The sequence below is a fragment of the Phascolarctos cinereus genome, unplaced genomic scaffold, assembly GCF_003287225.1.
Source record: "Phascolarctos cinereus isolate Bilbo 61053 unplaced genomic scaffold, phaCin_HiC Scaffold_726;HRSCAF=1367, whole genome shotgun sequence".
Lineage (NCBI taxonomy): Eukaryota > Metazoa > Chordata > Mammalia > Diprotodontia > Phascolarctidae > Phascolarctos > Phascolarctos cinereus.
In genome coordinates, this window is record NW_027556098.1 from 299,810,426 (window position 1) to 299,836,155 (window position 25,730).

The window sequence follows — 25,730 nt, forward strand, 5'->3', positions numbered from 1 at the left end:
CATGCTAATTGTTATTGCTTTAAGGAATACCCAAGGAAGAAATCAAAGAAGCATATATGGGCAATGTTCTGCAGGGGGGTGAAGGACAAGCACCAGCCAGGCAGGCTGTGCTTGGAGCAGGTATGATTAGTTTTTTGGTTACTTTTCCTAGCCTTTCTTAAGTTACTTTTCGTGAGAAGGCAATTGGTAAAGTGGACAAAGCTGTCCTCAGAGACAGGAAGACCTGTTTTCAAGTGCCATATCTGCCACATACTTTTTGTGAGAGCCTGCATAAGTCACTCAAACTCTTAGGGCTATAAGCAGCTCTCCAAGACTGCAACTTGTGGAACGGTTGGCAGTCTTTGTTTGTAGAGGGTATTTCTTACAGTAAGAAAATCATGGTCTCGTTTGTTTTTTTTTAAAGCTCTGAAGTTTAGAAGATCTTAAAATTGCAATGAGGCAAGCTGTTGTCTAAATGTATATTTGTAACATAATAGTTCATTATAATCTGATGGAATATTGTTGGTGAGGTATTATGGTATAATGAAAAAGAAAAGAATGTGGAACTAGGAATGAAGAATCCTGCTTTTTAGTCCTGTCTGTGCTCCAGGTTTTCTGTGTGACGTTAGGCTATATGTGATTCAGCCTCTCTGGGCTTCAGTTCCATTCTGTCTATAATGAGGAATTTGGATTAGATATTCTTGGGGGTGTGTGGGGTGTTTGTTCTGTAGTAGACTGCTTAGTTTATCTACAACTAAAATTGTACCCTGGCAGTGCTGGAAGTACAGCTTTATTCCACTTAGATAATTGGTAGTAATATTTAATTGGGAAAATATATCTGAGTGATTTGGGAGAATGATTTAATTATCCTTATTCTAGGTTTACCTATCTCCGTTCCATGCACCACTGTCAATAAAGTTTGTGCATCAGGAATGAAATCTATTATGATGGCAGCTCAGAACCTAATGTGTGGCCATCAGGTAAGAGGAGTGCTAACTTTTTTATTTCATAATTAAAATAGCAGAGGCATCAGAGTGAGAATCTGCTATTAATACAGCAGAGCTGGCATTAGAGTCGGAAAACCATCTGTGTGAGCCTGGGCAAAGCATTTAGCCTCTCTATGCCCCAGACAACCCTATCGATTTTACATTGCAGAGTAATATCCCGTGACATTGGTAGAGTGCATTTCCTCACCTGGGAATTCTGTATACCAATGCAGTCACAGGTCGAGGTACAAAAATGAGAGTACACTATAGCTGCTGTTGAAAGATGGTGAACATTTAAAACTCTTATAAACAAATCCATTTGCCAAGACTGAACAAGATTCTCCAGTACAGAGGTCCCTTGGCTTCCAGAGTAGTGCTTTTTCTACCACAGTGTTACCGCCTTTCCCAGACTCACACAGTCAGTATGTGTCAGGCAGGACTGGAACCTGGGTGGTACTGAGGGTTCAAGGCCAGTTTTTTATGTTTTCTGCCATGGCTGCCTTTGTACAAGGAATTTAATGACTGACCTCTCCTTTGTGTAACTGGTTAATTATCTATGACTTTGAGAAAAATTTGCCAGGTATTTTTTTTATATAGGTAATTGATGTATGATTTTATATACTTTCCCCCCTACATTTTCCAAATACCTTTATTGCTTTACTTAGTGTATGCCTCCTTAACTGCTCCTCCTTCTCCTCTTTCTTTTTTTTGTTAGAGTGCCAAAGACCTTGGAACTCCTGGGAATATGTTGTCTGGAATTTACATTTGTGTTTCTAGTTGCTTCCAAGGTCCATGCTATAAGTTTCTGACCACTCTGGGACTTTCTTGTGGGAGCTCTCCACTCTTTCTTTTAAAAATTTTTTTGTGATTACTTTATTCATTTATTTTAAAATTTCCCCCAGTTACATATAAAAGCAATTTTTAACATTTGTTTTTTAAAATTTTGAGTTCCAAATTCTCTCCTTTCCTCCCTCCTCACCCCCGCTTCCATTGAGAAGGCAAGCAGTTTGATATAGGTTATATGAAAAACATATCCGTAATAGTCATGTTATGAAAGAAAACATAGACAAAAAAAAAATTCAAAAAAATTTTTTTAAAAAGTATGTTTCCATCTTTATTCAGACACCATCAGTTCTTTCTCTTGAGATGGATAGCATTTTTCATTATAAGTCCTTCAGAGTTGTCTTGGATCATTGTATTACTGAGAATAGCCAAGTCATTCACAGCTGATCATCTTATAGTAATGCGGTTACTTTGTACACAGTACATTTCACTTTGCATCAGCCCATGCAGGTCTTCCCAGGTTTTTCTGAGAGCACCCTGATCATCATTTTTTATAGTGCAATAGTACTAATTCCATCATAATTATATACCATAACTTGTTCAGCCATTCCCCAGTTAATGGACATCTTCTCAATTTCGAATTCTTTGCCCCCCAGAAATGAACTACTATAAAAAATTTTGTACATATAGGCCCTTTCACCCCCATTTTAAAAATCTCTTTTGAGATACAATACAATGGTATTGCTCGGTCAGAGGGTATACATGGTTTTATAGCCCTTTAAATATAGTTACAAATCACTCTATAGAATGGTTGAATCAGTTCACAACTCCACCAACAGTGTATTAAGTCTAACTTTCCCTACATCCTCCCTCCAGCATTTGTCATTTACCTTTTCTGTCCTATTAGCCAATCTAACCAGGTATGAGGTAGTACCTCAGAATTGTTGTAATTCGCATTTCTCTAATCAATAGTGAGTTAGAGTATTTTTTTCACATGGCTATAGATAGCTTTGATTATTTCACCTGAAAACTGATCCTATCTTTTGATCATTTATCAATTGGGGAATGGCTCTTATTTTTTTTATAAATTTGACTCAGTTCTCTATATGTTTGAAAAATGAGGCCTTTATTGGAGAAACTTGCTCCAAAATTTTTTTCACAGTTACTGTTGCTAGCTACATTTCCCTCCATTCTATCCCTTACCTCCCCCTGGTTCTGTTCTCTCTCTCCTTTCATTCTGTCCCTCCTCAAAAATGTTTGGCTTCGACGACCCCACTTCCAATCTGCCCTCCCTTCTATCACAGCCCCCTTGTCTTATCCCCTTTCCCTCCTGCTTTCCTATAGGGTGAGATAGATTTCTGTACCCAAATGAGTGTGTATGTTAATTCTGTCTTTGAGCCAATTTTGATGGAAATAAAGTTCACTCATTTCCCCCCCTTCTCCTCCACTATAATAGCTTTTTCTTGCTTCTTTTATGTGAGATAATTTACCTCAGTCTACCTCTCCCTTTTTCTTTTTCCCAGTAAATCCCTCTCTTACCCCTTCCTTTTATTTTCTAGATATCATCCCTTCATATTCAACTCACACCTGTACCCTCTGATTATATATACTCCTTCTAACTACCCTAATAATGAGAAAGGTCTTGAGTTACAAATATCACCTTCCCATATAGAAATATAAACAGTTTAACCTTGTTAAGTCCCTTATGATTTCCCTTTCCTATTTACCTTTTTATTCTTCTCTTGAGTCTTGCATTTGAAAGTCAAATTTTCTATTCAGCTCTAATCGTTTCATCAAGAATGCATTAAATTCCTCTACATCATTGAATGTCAATTTTTTACCCTCATTGATTACACTCATTTTTGCAGGGTAGGTGATTCTTGGTTTTAATTCTAGCTCTTTTGACGTCCAGAATATCCTTTAATGCCCCCTAATCCTTTAATGTAGAAACTACTAGATCTTGTGTAATCTTGGCTGTGGCTCCATATACTTGAATTGTTTCTTTCTGGCTGCTTGCAATATTTTCTCCTTGACCTGGTAATTCTGGAATTTGGCTATAATATTCCTGGAAGTTTTCATTTTTGGATCTCTTTCAGGGGGTGATCAGTGGATTCTTACAATGACTCTTTTACCCTCTGGTTCTAAGATGTCAGGGCAGTTTTCCTTGATAATTGCTTGAAAGATGGTGTCTAGGCTTTTTTCTTTTTTCTTTTTTTTTTTTTGATCATGGCTTTCAGGTAGTCCAGTAATTTTTAAATTATCTCTCCTGGATCTATTTTCCAGGTCATTTGTTTTTCCAGTGAGATATTTCACATTGTCTTCCACTTTTTCATTCTTTGGTTTTATTTTATTGTTTCTTGATTTCTTATAAAGTCATTAGCTTCCATTTGCTCCATTCTAATTTTTTTCTGTGTTACATTACATTTTTATTTATTTTGTTAAAGATTTTATAATTACATTTTTTCTTATTAATTTATTTATTTTTAGTTTTCAACATCCACTTCCACAAGATTTTGAGTTCTAAGTTTTCTCCCCTTCTTGCCCCTCCCCTCACCCCAAGATGGTGTACATTCTGAATACCACTTCCCCCAGTCTCTCCTCTCTTCTATCACTTCCCCCTTCTCTTATCCCCTTCCCCTTCTATTTTCCTGTAGGGCAGGATAGACTTCTGTACCCTATTTCTTCTGTATCTTATTTCCCAGTTGCATGTAAAAAGAATTTTTAACATTTGCTTTTAAAACTTTGGGTTCCACATTGTCTCCCTTCCTCCCTCCTCACCCATCCTCATTGAGAAGGCAGGCAACTCGATACAGGTCATACATGTGTAGTTATGCAAAACACTTCCATAGTAGTCATGTTGTGGAAAATTGACTATATTTCCCTTCATTCTATCCTGGCCACTGCTCCCCCCCGCCCGTTTATTCTATTCTTTCTTTGACCCTCTCACACCTTCTCGGAAGTATTTGCTTCTGATTAGCCCCTCCCCCAATCTGCCCTCCACCCACTCTCACCCCTTACTCTCCCTGTTTTCCTGTTCCATACTCAATTGAGTGTGTGTTATTCCCTCTTTAAGCCAAATCTAGTAAAAGTAAGATTCACTCATTCCCTCTCACCATCCCCCACTTCCCCTCCACTGTAAAAGCTTTTCCTTGTTTTTTTTTTTTTATGTGAGATAATTTACCCCATTCTACCTCTCCCTTTCTTGTTCTCCCGGTCTAATCCTCACTCACCCTTTATTGTTTAGATATCACCCCTTCATCTTCAACTCACCCTGTACCTTCTGTCTTATCTATGCATGTTTTTTCCCTCCAACTATCCTAATATTGACAAAGGTCTCATGAGTTACAAGTATCACCTTTCTAAGTAGGAATGTAAACAGTTCAGTTTTAATATATCCCTTATGATTTCTCTTTCCTGTTTACCTTTTTTTTGGGGGGGGGTTAGGCAGTGGGGTTAAGTGACTTGCCCAGGGTCACACAGTAAGTGTTACATGTCTGAGGCTGGATTCAAATTCAGGTCCTCCTGAATCCAGGGCTGGTGCTCTATCCACTGCACCACTTAGCTGCCCCATAAATTTCCCTTTTTTTTTTTTTTGCTAGGCAGTGGGGTTAAGTGACTTGCCTAGGGTCACACAGCTAGTAAGTGCCAAATGTCTGAGGCTAGATTTGAACTTAGCTCCTCCTGACTCCAGGGACAGTGGTCTATCCACTGTGCCACCTAGCTGCCCTCTTGTTTGCCTTTTCATGCCTCTCTTGAGTCTTGTATTTGAAAGTCAGATTTTCTATTCAGCTCAGGTCTTTTCATCAAGAATGCTTGAAAGTCCTCTATTTTATTGAATGTCAACTTTTTCCTGTGAAGGATTATACTCAGTTTTGCTGGTAGGTGATTCTTAGTTTTAATCCTAGCTCCTTTGACCTGCAGAATATTATATTCCAATCCCTCTGGTCCCTTAATGTAGAAGCTGCTAAATCTCGTGTTATCCTGGTTGTGTTTCCAAAATACTTGAATTGTTTCTTTCTGGCTGCTTGTAATATTTTCTCCTTGACCTGGGAACTCTGGAATTTGGCTATAATATTCCTAGGAGTTTTCCTTTTGGGATCTCTTTCAGGAGGGATTAGTGGATTCTTTCAATTTCTATTTTACCCTCTGGTTCTAGAATATTGGGGCAGTTTTCCTTGATAATTTCTTGAAAGATGGCGTCTAGGCTTTTTTCTTTTTTCCTTTTTTTTTTTGATCATGGCTTTCAGGTAGTCCAGTAATTTTTAAATTATCTCTCCTGGATCTATTTTCCAGGTTAGTTGTTTTTCCAATGAGATATTTCATACTCTTCTATTTTTTCATTCTTTTGATTTTGTTTTACAATGTCTTGATTTCTCATTAGGTCACTAGCTTCCAATTGCTCCATTCTAATTTTTAAGGAAGTATTTTCTTCAGTGAGCTTTTGGACTTCCTTTTCCATCTGGCCAATTCTGCTTTTTAAGGCATTCTTCTCCTCATTGGCTTTTTGAACCTCTTTTGCTATTTGGTCTAGTCTATTTTTTAAGGTATTATTCTCTTCAGTATTTTTTTGAGTCTCCTTTAGCAAGCTGCTGAGTTGTTTTTCATGATTTTCTTGTATCACTCTCATTTCTCTTCCCATTTTTCCTGTACTTCTCTTACTTGCTTCTCAGAATCCTTTTTGAGCTCTTCCATGGCCTGGGACTGATTCATATTTTTATTGGAGGCTTTGGATGTAGGAGCTTTAGCTTTGTTGTCTTCTTCTGTTTGTATGTTTTGATCTTTTTTGTCACCAAAGTAAGATTCTGTAGTCTGACTTTTTTTGACCTGTTTGTTCATTTTCCCAGCCAGTTACTTGAGTTTTAAACTCTTTGTTAAGGTAGGGGTCTGCTTCCAGTGTGGACAATGTACTGTCCCAAGCTTCAGGGTTTTATGCAGCTGTTTTCAGAGATGCTTCTAGGGACCTGTAAATTTCCAGTTCTTCCAAAGTGGTACAATGAAGTGTTAGGTGTTTACTCCTTTCCTGTCTTGGGCTCTGGTATATGAGTGACCAGAAGCACTCTTTTCTGCCTTGGAACTGTGAGAAGGAGTTTCTCTCCACAGCCACTATAAGCTCTACCATGCCAGCACTCCCCCTCACTTCCAGGACCAATGCCCAGAACTGTGACTCAGATCCAAGCAGGGGCAAAGCAAGAGAATGCTTGCCTCAGTGCCGGCAAGGAGATCCCTGCAATCTGCCTCTGTCTGATCAGCTGCTGTCTGAGGGCCGAGAGCTCCAGAAGTAGCCATTGTCCTGGGGGTGCGCCAGGACTGGGGCCAGATGAAGCTCCTCTCTCACCATGGGACAGACCTTTCCTACTGACCTTCCAAGTTGTCTTTGGTGTTTGTGAGTTGAGAAGTTGGGAAACTGCCATGACTGCCCGTGATTCAGTCCCCTGAGGCATACTTCAGGTTTGCTGAGGCCTGTTCTTTGCCTGCATGTCCGCTCTGAACTGTGTTCCTCTCCCATCCTGGTGCAACAGATCTTTCGAATCAACCATTCATGTTGTCTTGGGCTGGAATTTTGTTTCCCTCTATCTTTTTGTGGGTTCTGCTGCTGTAGAATTTGTTTAGAGCCATTTTTATGGGTATTTGAAGGAGTTTGGGGGACAGCTCAAGCAGGTGACTGCTTTTACTCCACCATCTTGGCTCTGCTCCATTCTAATTTTTAAGGAATTAATTTCTTCAGTGAGCTTTTGGACCTCCTTTTCCATTTGGCCAGTTCTGCTTTTTAAGGCATTCTTCTCCTCATTGACTTTTTTGATCTCCTTTACCATTTGACCTGTTTTTTAAGGAGCTATTTTCCTCAGTATTTTTTGTGTCTGATTTACCAAACCATTGACTCATTTTTGATGATTTTCTTGTATCTGTCTCATTTCTTTTCCCAATTTTTCCTCTCCTTCTCTTATTTGATTTTCAAAATCCTTCCATGTTATGAGACCAATTTATATTTTTCTTGGAGGCTTTGGATGTAGGAGCTTTGACTTTGTTGTTCTGTTGAGTGTGTGTTTTGATTTTCCTTGTCACCAGAATAACTTTCTATAGTGAAGAGTGTTTTTTCTCTTGTTTGCTCATTTTTCCAGCCTATTGTTTGACTTTTAATTGTTTGTTAAAGCAGGGCTCTGCTTCCAGGGTGGAGGGCATATTGCCTCAAGCTTCAGGAGTTTTGTGCAGCTGTTTTCAGAGATATTTTCAGGGAGACCTGTGAGTTTTCATAAATTCCTCGTCCAAACAACTTGGAAGGTCAGCAGGAAAGGTCTGTTGCACCAAGGTGAGAGAGGAACGTAGTTCAGATCAAGCCACGCCAGCACAGACCATGTCCCAGCAAACCTGGAACAGGTCTCAGAAGTGGCAGTTTCCAAATGTCTCAGCCCACAGACACCAACACAGCTTAGAAGGTCTGTTGTCCTTCATCCCCAGGAAACCAGAAGCAGGCCTGGGGAGTGACTGAATCAGCAGTGGCAGTGGCTACTTCCGAAGCTCTCAGCCCACAGATGGTAAGGGAGTCAAAGAACTGTCAGGAGGAGATTACTCACTGAGGCGAGACTCTGTTGCTTTGACCATATGTGCATAGGGTCACAGTCCTGGGAGGCACTCCCAGGGTGAGGAGGAATACTAGCATAGCAGAGCTTGCAGCCACAGTGGAGGAGAGACCCTTCTCACAGTTCCAGGGCAGAGAAAGAGTGCTTGTGGTCACTCACAGACCAGAGCATAGGCCAGAAGAGTGGTAAACACTTTTCCCATGGTAGAAGATTTAATAACTAGTCACTAGCCTTATAATAGTTACAGTTTTAGAGATGGTGGAATATACTAATGTTTCAGACAGTTCATATAATACAATTATGTTTTTTCTTCATCCTGTATGTCTGGCTTCTACTTTACACTTTCTCAACTGCCCACAGAATAACATAAAACCTGTTCAATATCTTCATTGTATCACTGGATATCCTCCAAACCACAGTCCTCATTGAGGGTCCTATCGCACTGTTGTGTACCTACGTCCCAGAAGCTGAAGAATCATATTCACTCATAAGTACCCTAGCAATTCACAATTTTTAATTAATTTTACATTTGAGTGTTACTTTGACGTATAACAGCAGTCAGGGATCATACATAGATCTAGAGCTGTAAGAGATCTCAGAGACCATCTAATTCATGAGCATGAGCATATTTTAGGCCAGAAAGAGCTAGTTTGAATAGGGTTTGAAGTGATTGCTTGAGTGAAATCCTAGCAGTGATAGGAGAAGATGGGAACAGGGGTGCAACACCTGAAGGCTTATTATTATTTGCTGTGAGTTGGGAGACATTTTCCTCTAAGAAAGCACTAGAGGAGACTATAGTGGGTGGTTACACTGGTTATACTGAGAGACTTTGAAGGGATTACTAATTTCTGTATTCAACATAAGGCATTTGGCCATGTCATTTGCTCTAATACGGAGGTGCAGGTGACAGAGGAGAGAGGAAAATGTTTGAGAAGAGAGAAAAAAGAACACTATAGGAAATGTTCTTTAGGTTTTGCACTTAAGTTATTTAATATGGTAAGTTATATATGTGTTTGGTTATTTTTCTCTGATAGCAAACACATGGTTATTTTTAATGAAACAGAAATCTATATATTTTGTTTTTGTGGGAGTTATTTAAAATTAAAACTTTTAAAAAAAATTATTTTTTCCCCTCAAATGGAGATCCTCTTCTGCCTTCCTTTTCCCTTCATACCCCTCCCTTTGGCACCCAGCTTGAGAAAGCAAGAAAAACAAAAACCTCAGCTACAAACATGTAAAGACAAGCAAAGCAAATTTCTGGATTAGTCATGTCCAAAAAATATGTCTTGGTCTAAACTCTGAGTCCATCACCTCTCTTTTAGGAGGTGGGCAGCATATTTTATCATGAGTCATTTGGCATTATGAATGGTCTTTGTGTTGATCAGAGTTCCTGACTTTCAAAGTTGATTGCCTTTACAATATTGTTTTTATTGTATACATTTTTCTCCTGGTTCCTTTCACTTCATTTTATGTCAGGTTATAAATACAAGTCTTTCCAGTTTCCTCTGAAACCTTCCCCTTCATCATAAAATGTGTTGTTTGTATTTTTTAAAAATAAGCAAGTGAAGTAAGAAACAAACATAAGGAATTTGTCAAGAAAAGCACTCTTCTTTCTATCATGGATTCTTTTTCAACCTGATTCTAATTTTAATTATAAGTTGACTTACACAAGTGACATTTAATGAAAGCACTTAAAAACTAATGGTTCTTACTGTATATTAGTGTTGAAAATGTGTATATTTTAAAAATTTTTCTATGTATTCACAGTTTACTCAATCTAGTTGAACGTTATTTATTTATGATTTTTCATAGCAATTAATTTGCAACTATTGAATGCCATTTTTTGGGAATAGGATGTGATGGTTGCTGGTGGAATGGAAAGCATGTCAAATGTTCCATATGTAATGAGCAGAGGAACAACTCCTTATGGAGGGTTAAGACTTGAAGATTTAATTGTGAAAGATGGACTAACTGATGTCTACAATAAAATTCATATGGTAAATGTTATTATGTATTTACTATGTAGTATAAAAATATGACTGATTTGTAGTATCTGTATTGAAGTATTTACCTATTTCATAAGATGTGTGGTAAATATTAATTTTAGGAGAAATATTTTTCATGTACATGTTGGAATCTTAGTTTAAATTTGATCCTGTTTTGTTGAGCTAGAAAGAACAAATATTCATACAAGTACATTTAACAAAAACCTAGTTACTACAAAATTTTTACTTTATTAGCTATTTGAAATATTTAATTTGTCAGTGTTACACCAACCCGGTGATCATTTTTAAAGTATCTGCTATGTAATGAAAATAATAATAACAACAAGAATCAACATTTATTTAAAGCATACTGTATGCCAGGCACTGTGCTAAGCGCTTTGCAAATATCTGCTTTGATTCTCACAATAGCCCTGTGAGGTAGGTGCTATTATTATCCATATTTTACTGGTGGGAATATTGAGGCAGAGTTTAATAGACTTGCCCAGGGTTACACAGGTAGTACGTGTCTGAGGCTGGATTTGAATTTAGGTCTTCCTGGCTCCAGGTCTGGTGCTGTGTCCACCCTGCCACCTAGCTGCCCCTAGAATAGGGGCACATCTACAGGATTTGGCAAGCATGATTGGATATAATAGTGGACGAGAGATTGAGGAGTTGAGGATTACACCTAGGTGTTAGCCTGGTTGACTGGCAGGATAGTGGTACTTTTGAATAGTAATAGAGAAGTTTGATAGAGGGGAGCATTTTGGGAGACAGTGGTTAGGGCTGGATAGATAGTGGATCTGAGAATCATATGAGAATCTATGTAGGGATGATAATTGAATCCATGGGAGTTGATGAAATCATCAAAAGAAATAGGATAGAGTTAGGAGAGAATAGAGCCCAGAACCAGGTACACCAATGGTTAATGGGCATGACCTGGATGCAGAATTCAGCAAAGGACAGAGAGGGGAGTAATCATATAGAGTCAGAGAACTAGGAGAGAGCAGTATCATGAAAACCTAGAAAGGAGAGTATTAAGAGAAGGGTGATCAACAGTGTCAGAGGTTGCAGAGAGATTGAGGAGAATAAGGATTGAGGAAAGGCCATTCATTGGATTTGGTGATAACTTGTAACTTTGGAGAGAACATTTTTTTAGTTGAATGATGAGGTCAGAAGCCAGACTGTAGAGAGTTAAAAAAGTGAGAGGAAAGGAAGTGGAGGAACCAAATGGAGATGGATGGCCTTTTTGCAAAGAATTTAGCCATGAAAGAGGGAGTAGAGATGTGGGACTAATAGCTAGTGGTGGTGGATGGTTCAAATGAGGATGGGGGAGAATAGGAATATTACGTAGTAGAGAAGCAGGGAGAGATTGAATATTAGTGAAAGCGTGAGGATGACAGAAGGGACAGCTGAAGAAGATGGAATGGAATGGGATCATTTGTGCATGTAGAGGGCTTTGCTTTGGCAAGGAGAAAGAAAAAGCTATGTCTTCATGAGACGATGGTGAAGGAAGAGATAATGATAGAAGGCAATGGATATGAAGAGAGGAAGGAGGGGTAAAGATGGAGCTTTTGGGGAATAGCCTGAATTTTTTTCAGTGAAATATGTAGCAAGGTTCTCAGCTTAGAGTATGCGCATAGTATGTGGAGGAGGGATGGAAAGGTTCAGAAAAGCTGCTGTGGAAAGCCATGGCAGTGAGAGAATGTAAATTTTGGAGAAAAGCGAGCCTGCAAATTTGTCTCAAACATAGAATTGTGAAGGGGAGTAATGTGAAATAAAACTTGGAAAGGAAGGCTGGAACCATACTGTAAAGGGCTTAACCCTTCTAGAAACTTTCTGTGATGTAGATGGTCTTCAGGACTTGCAGTGTCTTAAAATTCCATTATGCTCTGGCTGATGACATTAAAAATGTCTAGGTTTATTGAATTGTTTTAAGGTGGGCCATGAGTGATTAATTTATGTAGTTTAATTGAAAGCATGTTTTTGAGCAGTTGAAAATGTGAATTAATTGTTATCAGATGTTCTTCAAAGTATATACTAAAATAAATCTTTGTTTCTCCTTTTTTTATTATTAGGGTAACTGTGCTGAGAATACAGCCAAGAAACTTAACATTTCACGAGAAGAACAAGATGCTTATGCCATAAATTCTTACACCAAAAGTAAAGCATCTTGGGAAGCTGGAGTATTTACAAATGAAATTATTCCTGTTACAGTTTCACAAAAAGGTAGAAGCATAAATGTTTCCAAATATACTTAAACATAGTTCAGAGGCAGTATGATATAGTTGTTGGACTTGAAGTTAGGAAGAACTAGGTTCAAATCTTGCCTCTAACACTTAGTGGTTTTATGACTGTGAGCAAGAAACTTCATCTTTCACAGCCTCAAGCAACTCTCAAAGATGGGTTTTCAATAGTACCTCTCTAAGACAGGGACTTTACTTTTATTGATGTTTGATTGGATGCATTTTTTGCTTTTTGTTTTTTAGTTACACTCTCATGCCAGTCAAGAACAGATTCTTGCCCTCTTTAAGCTCAGATCTTGCACGATACACTGAAGTTTTTTACTTTGAATCTAAGTGGAAGTCAAATATATGAATATTCATTATGTTAATTAATCTAAGCCCCTAGTTGGATATTATCTTAGTAAAACAGATTACATATAACAAATTCAGGTTTAAGGTATGTAGGCTTATAAGGAAAAGTATTGTATATTTGTATATTAAGTTGCTCATGAAACAAATTTTTGATTCAAACATACTATATTAGAATGTCTGTGTGTTCATGGTTATTTTCTAACCTTATAGTTTTTATCTTTTAGGTAAATCAGACATAGTGATAAAAGAAGATGAAGAATACAAACGTGTTGATTTCAGCAGAGTCCCACAGCTGAAGACAGTTTTCCAAAAAGAAAATGGTTGGTTTTAAGAATTTAGCATCTTATTTCATAGAGTTTTTTCTTTATTTTTGAATCAAATTCAGCATTATAAGGGATGGGTAGCTAGGTGGATAGAACATCATCCCAGGAGTCAGGAGGACCTGAGTTCAAGTCTAGCTTCAGACACTTGACACTAGCTGTGTGACCCTGGGCTAGTCACTTAACGTCACCAAAAAATGTAATAGTACCAAATGGCAAATCTGTCAAAATGATGGCATAGAGAATTACACATAATCTCACCAGGACTAGAGAGTCAAGTAATATGCAAAAATGCAAAAGGGTGTTTGTTTTCTGACTCCTTTAGTATAAGGGAATCCTTCCTGGGAAGACATAGGGTTTCCCTGTTGACCTTTGCTTTCTACAACTGGGCTCACAGTGTCACACTCCCCCAATAAGCCCTTGTATGGGTACCCAGTTTATATCTAAGGAAAAGCCCATGGGCCAGCCACAGATGTCAGGGAAAACAACACCTTCATGAGTTTGGATGTTGAGAAGAACATGTAAAAATGATGAGAGTCAGATCAGTGCAAAGCTTTATTGTACGCAGAGAGAAGAGCAGAAAAGAAATAGAAAGGAGGGGACCCATTATACAACTCAGGCATATATTAACATGGAGTATAATCCATGTAAGGACAGTGCTGCGTTAGGGAGCAAAGACACACAGGTCCATTCAACAGGAGGAGGTGCTCCAGCAGGAAGGTGTGCTCCTGCTGGAGGGAAGAGGATACTCCAGTATACCCTTCTGAGGGTGAAGTTCTTATACTCTGATTTTGTGTGGCCCTTTGAAGCGCACCAATTTGCATATCAGGGGTCAGAGCAAAATATTATTTGGGAGGAGTTTGTTATCAGGGTAAAAACAGTCTGGTGATAGACAAAATGTTCTCTCTCTCCTTTCACCCTGTCCCTCCTCAAATGTTTTGCTTCTCACTACCTCCTCCCCTAATCTGCCTTCCCTTCTATCACCCCCCTTTTCTTATATCATCTTCCTCTCCTACTTTCTAATAGCGTAAGATAGATTTTTATATGCAGTTGATTGTGTGTGTTATTCTTAACTCTTTGAGCCAGTTCTGATGAGAGTGAGGTTTAAGTGTTCCTTGACACTTCCCCTGTCTTCCCCTCCACTGGAAAAGCGCTTTCTTGCTTTTTTGTGTGAGATAATTGATCCCATTCTGCCTCTTCCTTTCAGTCTGTCCTCTTTCTCACCCCTTAATTTTATTTTTTTAGATATCATCCCTTCATATTCAACTCACACCTGTGCCTCTCTGTCTATATATACTCCTCCTAACTGCCCTAGTAGTGAGAAAGTTCTTATGAGTTACAAGTATCATCTTCCCATGTAGGAATAGAAACAGTTTAGTTCCTTATGATTTCCCTTTCCTGTTTACCTTTTTGTGCTTCTCTTGAGTCTTGTATTTGAAAGTCACGTTTCCTATTTAGCCCTGGTCTTTTCATCAGGAATGTTTGAAAGTCCTCCTATTTCATTGAATATCCATTTTTTTCTCCTGAAGGATTATACTCAGTTTTGCTGGGTAGGTGATTTCTTGGTTATAAATTCTAGCTTTTTTGCCCTCTAGAATATCATATTCCAAGCCCTCTAATCTTTTATGGTAGAAGATATTAAATCTTGTGTTATGCTAACTGTGGCTCCACATACTTGAATTGTTTCTTTCTGGCTGCTTACAATATTTTCTCCTTGACCTGAGAGCTCTAGAATTTGGCTACAGTATTCCTGGGAATTTTATTTTAAGATCTCTTTTAGGAGGTATGGGGTGGATTCTTTCAATTTCTATTTCACCCTCTGGTTCTAGGATATGAAGGCAGTTTTCCTTGATAATTTCTTTTTTTTTCTTTTTTTAGGCAATTGGGGTTAAGTGACTTGTCCTAGGTCACACAGCTAGTAAGTGTCAAGTGTTTGGTCTGAGGCCAGATTTGAACTCAGGTCCTCCTGACTTCAGGGCTGGTGCTCTATCCACTGTGCCGCCTAGCAGCCCTGATAATTTCTTGAAATATTATATCTAGGCTCTTTTTTTTTTTAAAGGAAGTGTAATAATTTTTCAGTTATCATTCCTGGATCTATTTTCCAGGTCAGTTGTTTTTCCAATGAGATATATTTCACATTGTCTTCTATTTTTTAAAACATTTTTTGGTTTTGTTTTATTGTTTCTTGTTTCATAAAGTCATTGGCTTCTACTTGCTCCATTCTAATTTTTAAGAAATTATTTTCTTCAGTGAGCTTTTGTACCTCCTTTTCCATTTGGCTTAATTCTACTTTTTAAGGAGTTCTTCTCTTCAGTGATTTTCGTATGTCTTTTACCATTTGGCCTAGTCATGTTTTTCTTCAGTATTTTTTTTGTGTCTCCTTTACCAAGCTGTTCAATCTTTTTTCGTGATTTTCTTGCATCTCTCTCATTTCTCTTCCCAATTTTTCCTCTTGCTCTCTTGATTTTTTAAAATCCTTTTTTGAGCTTTTCCATGGACTGAGACCAATGCATATTTTTCTTCAAGGCTTTGGATCTGTAGGAGTTTTGACTTTGTTCTTCTGAGTGTGTGTTTTGATCTTCCTTATCACTGTAGTAACTTTGTATGGTCAGAATTTTTTTTTATGTTGTCTGCTCATTTTTCCAGCCTATTACTTGACTTTTAACTCTTTGCTAAAGTAGGGCTGTGCTTCCAGGATGGAGGGCACACTGTCACAAGCTTTAGGGGTTTGGGGCAGCTGTTTTCAGAGATACTTCTAGGGACCTGTAAGTTGTGGTATGATCTAAGGAGGGGTGTGTTTACTACTCTCCTGGCCTGTGCTCTTGTCTGTGAGTGACCCTAAGCATTCTTTTCCTCTGCCCTGGACCTGTGAGGAGAGTCCCTGCTGCACTGCTGCCACAAGCTCTGGTGTGCTAGTGCTCATCTTCACCCTGGGACTGCCATCCACAACTGCAGCCCAGATCCGAGTATGGGCCAAGCAACAGAGTCTTGTCCCCAGTGCCAGCAAAGAGACTTCTGTAATAATCTGACTAGTTGTTTGACACACACCCCCTCACTGTTTTTGGGCTGAGAGATCCAGAAGCAGTTGCTGCTGCTGTTGCTGCTGATTCAGTTGCTTCCAGAGCTTGCTTCTGGTTTGCTGTGGCCTGGGCTGTGCTGGACTGAACTCCATTCGTACCCTGGTATGACACATCTTTCCTGCCAACTCTCTAAGTTATCTTGGTTGGAAAATTATTTCACCTCATCCTTTTGTGGGTTCCAGAATTTATTTTGGGGAATTATTTAAAGTTGTTCAGAGGGATTTCAGGGAGAGCTCAAGCTAGTCCCTGTCTTTTCTCTGTCATCTTGGCTCTGCCCTCCTGTTTTAAAATTTAAGAGTTCATTTTCCTTACCTGAATTATTCTAGAAATATTATTCTGCCTTCAAACTCAAATTTATGGTTGACATCTGTTGATAATATGTTAACGCATCTATGGCATTTAGTTTTGAACTAACCTAATTTGAGGAAAAGGATTAGTACTGCTTTTTTAACATCTGTTTTGTAGCTGTGGTTTCAGTAGCAGAAAGTGAAATGCTTTCCTAGCAATTTGAATACTAGTAATTTGAATTTGCTTTTTTTTTTATGCCATTTTAGAGAAATTCAGTGTCCAGGAGTTTGTTCACTTTAGTTTTTTTATCTCACCATCACATTTGGTTTCATTGGTTTGTCATTAAGGGGGTTCAAAAATACCTCAAAATTAATCCTTTGGGGCAACTTGGTGGTGCAGTAGATAGAACACCAGCCCTGGAGTCAGGAGGACCTGAGTTCAAATTTGGCCTCAGACACATGACACTAAAGCTGTGTGACCTTGGGCAAATCACTTAACATTCCCCCACCAAAAAGCAAAAAAAAAAAAATCCTTTGACAACAGCACATTTTTGGTTTCAGTTTCATTTGTCTCTGATGTAGTTTTGGGTATTCAGTTTTGGTGCTTCCTCCACTACTGCAGTTTGTAATCCCTTTAGTATACACTCGTGGATAGTTTTTTTTTTTAATTAATAAGCATTTATTTTTCCTTTCCCTCCTTTGGAAAGAAAAAGGAGGAAAATCCTTCTGACAAACATATGCATAATCAAGCAAAAGTAAATTCCACATTGGTCATGTACAAAAATATGTCTTACTCTTCACCTTGTATCTATCACCAGTCTGTCAGGAAGTGGGTAGCATTGCTTCATCATCAGTTCTCTGGAATCATTGCTGACTAGTGCATTCATGTAAGTTCTTAAGGCTTTCAAAGTCTGTCTTCACAGTATTGTTAACACATAACAGAAAATTTTCCTGGTTCTGCTCATTTCACTCTACATTAGTTCATATGAGTTTTCCCAGGTTTGTCTGAAACCAGTCCCTGTCATTATATCTAATGAGTAGACAGTCTTCATGTGGCCATCCTTCTGGTCATGAGTCTTTGAACTTAGTCCTTTGATGATAGATACAGTTTATTGCCTAGCCTATAACCAAGAACTTTCTAAGTTAATCGTACATTGGAGGAGTACCTATATTCCTGGCACTTAACCTTTGAGAATCTAGGGTCACTTCCATGCCTCAGTGAGGCGTCAGAGCAGGACTTGTCGATGGGCAATTGCAGCTTCACAAAATTTATATGAAAACTGTGTTTATTACACAAGGAATGAACATGCATGTGGAATCCAAAGAGTTCACAATGCATACAGAAGTTTGCATGTTTATGACAGTATAACAAAGGGAGGAAACACAAATCTCCACTTAAAGGGGCATGATGTGGGAGGGGGGAAAGGTGCAGAAGTGGGAAGAGGACAAAACTCCCCTCGAAGGAGGGGAGTGAAGCAATGACAAAAGCCACTTTCTTTTCCCTTAGGAACTGCTAGACCATGAAGATAGGATGGTCTGCTTATGTGCAAGGGTCCCAGCTGCACAAACATATCTCAGTCCAGTGTAGACTGACTGGCACCTGTCTTGACTTCCAATGGCACACAGGGTGCCTATTCTGGGATGCAAACAATAAATTTTGTCAGCCCGGGGCGGGGCCTCATCCTTGACACACTCAGGGCCTCCTGCATACTCCAGTATGCAGGTTTGTGTTTGTGGAAATTATGGCAACTCAAAAAGACAAGTTTAGCAGACCTCTTAATATTCCTTAACAGACTTTAGAACAGGAACTTAAGAGTCTTGCTTTATTTATTCTGTCATGCACTGAAGAGTGTACAGTGTTCTTTGACTTTGTGCTCCTTGTCACTTTCAGGTACAGTGACAGCTGCCAATGCCAGCACACTGAATGATGGAGCAGCTGCTGTGGTTCTGATGACGGCAGATGCAGCCAAGAGGCTCAATGTCAAGCCACTGGCAAGAATAGAAGGTAAAAAACTTTATGTAGAGTTTGAGCTAACTTATGTTATGTTGAATTCATTGAGGAGAGATCAGGATGGAAAGTAAAAGGCTTGCTTTCTTGGCACTTTCCCAGCTACATATTAGCTTTGCTCTTCTCTTCCAGTCCCCTTGTTCAGAAAAGCTACAGAATTCAGTTCTGAGCCCATATCTGAAATTGTTTTTCTCCTTTAAGTTTCTAGGAATTAGCCCCTTTTGTTTAATCTAGCTTGAAGATATTGATGGTTCAGGTTGCATTTTGTGCTTCATCTTCTTGAAGTTCAACTTTAGACTTAGTGTGACAAAATTATGATTTGGAATGTTCTGTCTTTCAACTTGGACATTTAACATTGACTTCATATGTAATATTTTGTATTCTTTTGCACCAAGTAGAAATAAGCTTTAAAAATTTGATATAAACTTGGCTTTTTAGTCTTTTGTATAACATTTTTAACTTTACCTGTAATATCTTTTGAGTTTTAGTCCAGATGACACATCTAGCGACTTACTTTTCTAAATATTAGAATATAGTGGGTTATAATATTTACTTTTCTCAATAATCACAATTTAGAGGAGTATGCTGACATGTATTTTATAAAAGTTTGGCTCTTGGGAACCATTGATGGTAGTTATTGGCTATATTATCCATTCCAGTGGGAAAAAAACTTATATCAGTGATAGAAGATGTAGTATTTTAAAATCTTTATCTCTGATTTTTATAGCATTTGCAGATGCTGCTGTAGCACCTATTGATTTTCCAGTTGCACCTGCTTATGCTGTACCAAAGGTAAGAGCATGGGATAATGAATACTATACTTGAGTAAGAGTAGTAGTTATGCTTTCGGTTAATTATATTGCTACCTTAGGATATGATACCTTTGTAAAAATACATTTCTACTTTAATGCCTCTTAATGTCTTGCTGAATTATGTAGCAGTGATCCATTACAGTGTGTGTTCCTTAATTTGCCTAGTGCCTCTTTGTCCTGGCCATTTTATAATTTCACATATGCACACATATATGAAATATATTACAACACCTCAATTTCTTCACCCATAAAGTAGTAACCAGTTTTTTTTTCTTTTTAATCCCTATAAATTTTAAAGTTAAAAAAATAAACTGAATTCTGCCTTTTATTTAGACTATACCCTTGATAACTATTAGTTTTTTTGCAGAGGGCTTTGTTTCTGTTATCATAGGGATACCACTGTATATTAATTCTTGGAAGTAAGTCAGTTGTCTTCATTGAAAGGCATTATGAAGAACACAAAAAGAGGAGTTTTAAGACCATTAATCTTAAAGTACTTTAAGAGTATAGGTGTTGCCACAATTGGGCAAATTGTTTTGCTTTGTACCCTGTTTCTTAAAGTATAAAATTGGGCTAATAGCACTTGTGTGGATCAAGTGAGGTAATATGTCTGTAAGTTCTTCGTAAAATGTAAAGTGCTATATAAATGGAAGGCATTATTATTTACTTTATAGATTATGATCTTTTATATCTACAGTTCTGAAAATCAGTTATTAATTATCTTGAAAATTTTAATTTCAAGTTCATTTCACCCCTCTTCCCAGCTTATTTATTTTTTTGGCTGTTGGCTTCTGCCTTCAGATAGTATATACCTGTATAGTATATAGGGAATGAAAATGAATTTGAATGTTAGCTTAAGCCATGTATCACCAGGCAGCTTAAACCTTTTGCCTAAAGGATAACACAGTGTATTTAAAATAGTAAGATGATGAGGTTAGTTTCTTGGCCCAAAGTCATACACCTAGTACATGGAAGAGTTGGGATTTGAATTCATGACCTCTCATACTAAATTCAAGATAGGTAAGAACTTGGTAAGGAAATTATTTTACAGGATCCCTAACTTCATTGATAAGGATCTTTATTTCACTGAAATGAAAGATCATATACTTACTGTCTTACTTATTATTAGTACATGGTCATTTTAAGTTGCTTTGGCCAAAAAAGTTAACTCTGTAGGTCACCTTGTGATGAACTTCTACAGACTTAGTAGAGGGGGCAGGTAGGTGGCACAGTGGGATAGAGCACTGACCCTGGAGTCAGAAGGACCTGAGTTCAAATTTGGCCTACAACATTTTACTAAGCTGTGTAACGTTGAGCAAGTTGCTTAACCCTGTTTACCTAAAAACAAAACAAAACAAAAAAGAAAGAAAATGAAGGACAAACTTAAGTAGAGCTGGTTTTTAGCCAACAAACGTGTAGTTGTACATATGCATATTTGAAAGGATAAAAAAAGGGATTGTGTAGCTGAAAATAGAATAATAATAGGAAGTCCATTGCAAGGTTGCTGCTTGAATCTTTTGTAGTTTGGGAAGGTCCTGCCAAAGCTTGTATCTTAGAGAGTGATGTCGTTAAAGTAGGACTTGTAGTGGGGGGAAGATGTTCCCTTTCAAAAATAAATCCCAGACACATTTATTTACATGGGCTTCTGACATAGTTTTCCCCTAGACTGTTTTTGTTTTATGCCTCTTGAAAAGTTGTATGAATGACTCCAGGCATTTCTTAATATTCATGCAATTTCTTCACCTTTAATTTGGAACTATTTTGTAATTATCTTTCAATATATTCTCAGCTCTCAAGTGACTCCAGGTTTCTGGATTGTAAAATTGTTTCAGCCTTTGCTTTGTACACTGACTGTGTTAAGTAAGTCTAGTTATAGGACACCTGCTTTAATGCCTACAATTTTCTTTCATTGTTTGGAGCCAAGGAATGAATGTCTTCAGTTTTGCTTGGGCAAAGAGTGAAAAGACTCCTTTGGGTTGTAAATCCATAGAAATAATCAGAGTAAATTTTGGTTTCATTACAATTCTAGGAACTAAAATTATGATTTCTCCTTTGATAATTATCATGTTCTAAGCCATCACTTAGCAAGTTGCATACTGTTAAAACTTTTTTAAAAATTTGGTGATTTTATTGGGATAGGGACCTTTTAGTGAGCAACTATTTTTCCCAATGCAGTTTTGGCACCTGGCCTGTATAGTATCAGAGTATCAGAGTATTGCTGGGAGCACTGATACATTAAATGACTTGTTCGTGGTCACACAACCATTATGTGTCAAGAGTCCACACTTGAACCCTCCCAGTGTTTGTGAAGCTGAGGCAAGCTTTATGGACTAGGCCATACTGCCTCTCAAAACTATTTTAACAAAGACAAATTAGAGCAAAATATGCCTATTTAAAAACTCAAAGTTCAAATATGAATGCATAAATTAAGATCTTATGGCTTGCCAAATCATTTGAATTTGTGATAATTTGTTTTCAGCTTCTCAAAAATTCAGGATTGAAAAAAGACGATATTGCAATGTGGGAAGTAAATGAAGCTTTTAGTTTAGTTGTATTAGCAAATATGAAGATGTTGGATATTGATCCCAAAAAAGTGAACATCGATGGAGGTGCTGTTTCTTTGGGACACCCAATTGGGTAGGTGAAATTATCGTATAGAACACATTGTTTTGTGTTTGCTTTGCATATTCTTGGTTAATTTGTTTCATTGTTTCTAAGATTTTTTGCTAACCATTTGACAAGTTAAAATGCTAAGCTGACAAAATTTAGGTGGATTTATATATTTGTGATTTCTTCTTTGTTAGTGGGATTAATATTTGCTGTCAACAATAATGACTGAATAATGAGGATTTTGCTTCCAGAAAAATATGGAATGCCTAAATAAAATAAATAATGGTTGTCTTTGTGCCATTGCCAATTGTTATGTTCAAAGTAAAGTAGAGGTTGGTCTTCCTTGTAAAAGGAAAGGCAAAAAGGCTTGAGAACAACTCTTCACTGTTTAGGTTATTAGGGAGAATTAAATGTTGTTTGGAAAGAAAAAAAAAAGTTTCAAGCTATATAAGAACATGATGCTAAAGAATCAAAAGGGAAGTCATTCCCCAATTGATAAATGGTCAAAGAACAGAAATTAAAGCTATCTAGCCATATGAAAAAATGCACATCAAAACAACTCTTGAGGTACCATATCACACCTTTCAGACTGGCTAACATGACAAAACAGAAAAATGATATATGTTGGAGATGTGGGAAAATTGGAACACTAATGCGTTGTTGGTGAAGTTCTGAAATGATCCAGCCATTTTGGAGCACAATTTGGAACTATGCCCAGAGGGCTAATACCCTTTGACCCAGCAATAGCATTTCCAGGTCTATATCGCAAAGAGATCCTACAAATGGGAAAAGGACCCACACATACAAAAATATTTATAGCAGTTCTTTCTGTGACGGCAGAGAACTGGAAATCCCCAATTGCCCATCAGGTGGGGAATGGCTAAAGAAGTTGTGGTATATGAATGTAATGGAATATATTGTGCTATAAGAAATGATGATCAAGCAGACTTCAGAAAAACCTGGAAAGACTTCTATGGACTGATGCTGAGTGAAGTAAACAGAATCAAAGAACATTGTACGCAGTGACAGCCACGTCGTGTGAGGACTGACTTCAATAAACTTAGCCCATCTCAGTAATGCAAGGATCTAAGACATCCCCAAAAGTCTCATGATGGAAAATGCTATCCACATCCAGAGAAAAGAACTAGGGAGTTTGCAGATCGAGGCATACTTATTTGCTCTTCTTGTTTCTTTTGTTTCTTCTTTCTTGTGGTTCCTCCTATTGGTTCCAGTTCTTCTTTACAGCATGACTAATATGCAGTGTTTCATAGGAAGGTACATGTAGAGCCTATGTCAGATTGTATGCCATCTTGGGGAGGGAGGTGTGGAGGGAGGAGCAGAAATTTTTAAAACTCAAAAGCTTATGGAAATGATTGCTGAAAATTAAAAATAAATTAATTTAAAAAATTAAAAATTAAAAAAAAATAGGCAAAAGGGAATCCTAATCTAACTCGAGAACGTGCAGGTGTGGAAGAATTTTGTCCACAACTCAAATACAAATGTGCATAAATTTATCTTAGCATAGACTACAAAGGAGGAAAGAAAGGACCCCTGAATATTAAGACCTAAGTATTAGGGAGGGATCTGGAATATCTGAGAAGGAAGCCGCTGCTTATAACTTTGAAAAATGATTGTGTGTATCCAAAGGTTGCATCAGGGGAGAGGCCATTCAAAAGGAAAGGAGTAAAGGAAGAAGGGCTAAGTAGTGCTAGTTGGTGACTCTGTGAGGGAGAAGTGCTTATCTAATGTTAACAACAGGGAAGTCTTCTCTCTTACCATGACATACATCCAGGATGTGACTGAGATCTACTTAAATACCTGTTAAGCATGAGTGACCACTACCTGCTTCTGGTGACTCATTTTAGGAAAAATGATAGTTAAGAAAGAACTTAGAAAAAACCCAGCAAATATATACAGTGTACATTTGTAGACCTCTCACTTCTGCAAAAGGTTGTGGTGGGAGTATCTTCTCATACATGTTTTTTCTAGTCATGCTTGTTCTTTATAATTTTGCAACATTCACTTTTGACTTTTTTGGTGGCTAACTACAATTATTCTTGGCTCTTCATCAGTTCATACAGTTCTTTCCATGTTTGTATTCATCACATTCATAATTATATTCTATTTGTGTACCACAATTTGTTTAGCCTTTTCCTGAATTGATGAGCATCTACTTTGTTTCTAATTCTTTGCTATCATAAAAAGGTCTTCTATAAATATTTTGTTGCATGTAGGGACTTTATTCTTTCCTATGGTCTCCTTGAGGCATAAGCCTAGTAGTAGAATTTCTGGGCCAAGGGATATGGCTTTTTCAGTCACTTTATTTGCAAAGGATTCTTGTTCAGGAATGGGGTTCGTTTAGATGGCCTCTGAGGTTCTGTTGGTAGAAAAATGGAATTACTTTCCTTTTTACTTTGAAACTGTTCTTATATTCAACACATTTTTAGACTTAGCCTTCCCCTCCTTTGTGGGCAACACAAAAAATACTAGAGATATTTTATTCAGATGCGTAGACACTTACCTGTCACTTCCCCAAATAATAGCTTTTGTACCTTAGAAAGTTCTAAAATTTGTGAATTATGTAATCCTGTATATGAAGAATGAAAACTTTTTTTTCCTTTTAAATTCTAGGATGTCTGGAGCAAGAATTGTTGTTCACATGGTCCACGCCTTGAAACAAGGAGAGTATGGTATTGCAGGAATTTGCAATGGAGGAGGTGGTGCTTCTGCAATACTAATCCAGAAGTTATAGAATGATGGAGCAAGTACCCTCACCTGTATTTGTGATCAGAAGAGATCAACCAGTTAGTTAATAGTTTAAGGGTTTGAAAAGGGACTTTTCTGGATGCTGAACATATGTGTATGTGTATATATGTATAGCATAAATAAACAGTTTTCTTGTCATCAGATTTGATAATCTTAAGACATTTTTAGCTAAAAAAGGGATCTCTCTAAAGCCTTTTTAGTTTCTAAGAAGATGATGATCTTGGGCATGACTGTTGAATTGAAAAGTATTAAACTTTAAAACGGATTCATACTTTTCAAAATTCTGCAGTACCACAGTGGTGGGAGCACGGATGAGTGTTTTCCAAAAAGCCCCGAGTTTCTTTCTGATAAAAAATGGATGTGAACTGATCTTTAGACTTTTTCTTAACTTTTCACTATGTGACATATATATGGTCAAGCAATTAATACAATTATTAGTCTTCATCACTGATATGTCTTCTGTAATTAATTTTCAAGAAATTGGACCAGAGTCAACAGTGTTTCATTAGAAAGTTGATAGCAAATCCAGCCTACAGTTTAACTTCCTCTGAGACCTAGCTCTGTATTAAATACCATTCTTAAAGTCTTCTCTAAGCCAAACCTGGGGGCAGCTAGAGCGCTAAGCCTGGAGTCAGGAAGACTTGAGTTCAAATTTGTCCTCAGACATTTACTAGCTCTGTGACCCTGGGCAAATCACTTTAACCCTGTTTGCCTCAGTTTCCTCATTTGTCAAATGAGCTGTAGAAGGAAATGGCAAAACACTTGTGTCTTTGTTAAGAAAATCCCAAATGGGGCAGCTAGGTGGCACAGTGGATAGAGCACTGGCCTTGGAATTGGGAGGACCTGAGTTCAAATCCAGCCTCAGACACTTGACACATACTAGTTGTGTGACCCTGGGCAAGTCACTTAACCCCGATTGCCTCCAAAAAAAAAAATCCCAAA

General features: G+C 37.8%; 1 protein-coding gene across 3 annotated transcripts in view; it reads left to right on the forward strand.

The window, feature by feature from the left end:
- ACAT1 (acetyl-CoA acetyltransferase 1) overlaps positions 1 to 24,931 on the forward strand; it is a 44,459-nt gene extending 19,528 nt beyond the window's left edge. For all 3 annotated transcript variants that reach the window (XM_020996158.2, XM_078156843.1, XM_078156842.1), the window contains 9 exons: positions 25 to 120; positions 859 to 959; positions 10,180 to 10,323; positions 12,387 to 12,537; positions 13,130 to 13,225; positions 18,484 to 18,597; positions 19,328 to 19,392; positions 21,892 to 22,049; positions 24,654 to 24,931. In XM_020996158.2, the coding sequence (XP_020851817.1) occupies positions 25 to 120; positions 859 to 959; positions 10,180 to 10,323; positions 12,387 to 12,537; positions 13,130 to 13,225; positions 18,484 to 18,597; positions 19,328 to 19,392; positions 21,892 to 22,049; positions 24,654 to 24,774 (1,046 nt within the window). In that variant the 3' untranslated portion in view covers positions 24,775 to 24,931. The remainder of the gene's footprint in view (positions 1 to 24; positions 121 to 858; positions 960 to 10,179; positions 10,324 to 12,386; positions 12,538 to 13,129; positions 13,226 to 18,483; positions 18,598 to 19,327; positions 19,393 to 21,891; positions 22,050 to 24,653) is intronic.
- The last annotated feature ends 799 nt before the right edge of the window (positions 24,932 to 25,730 follow it).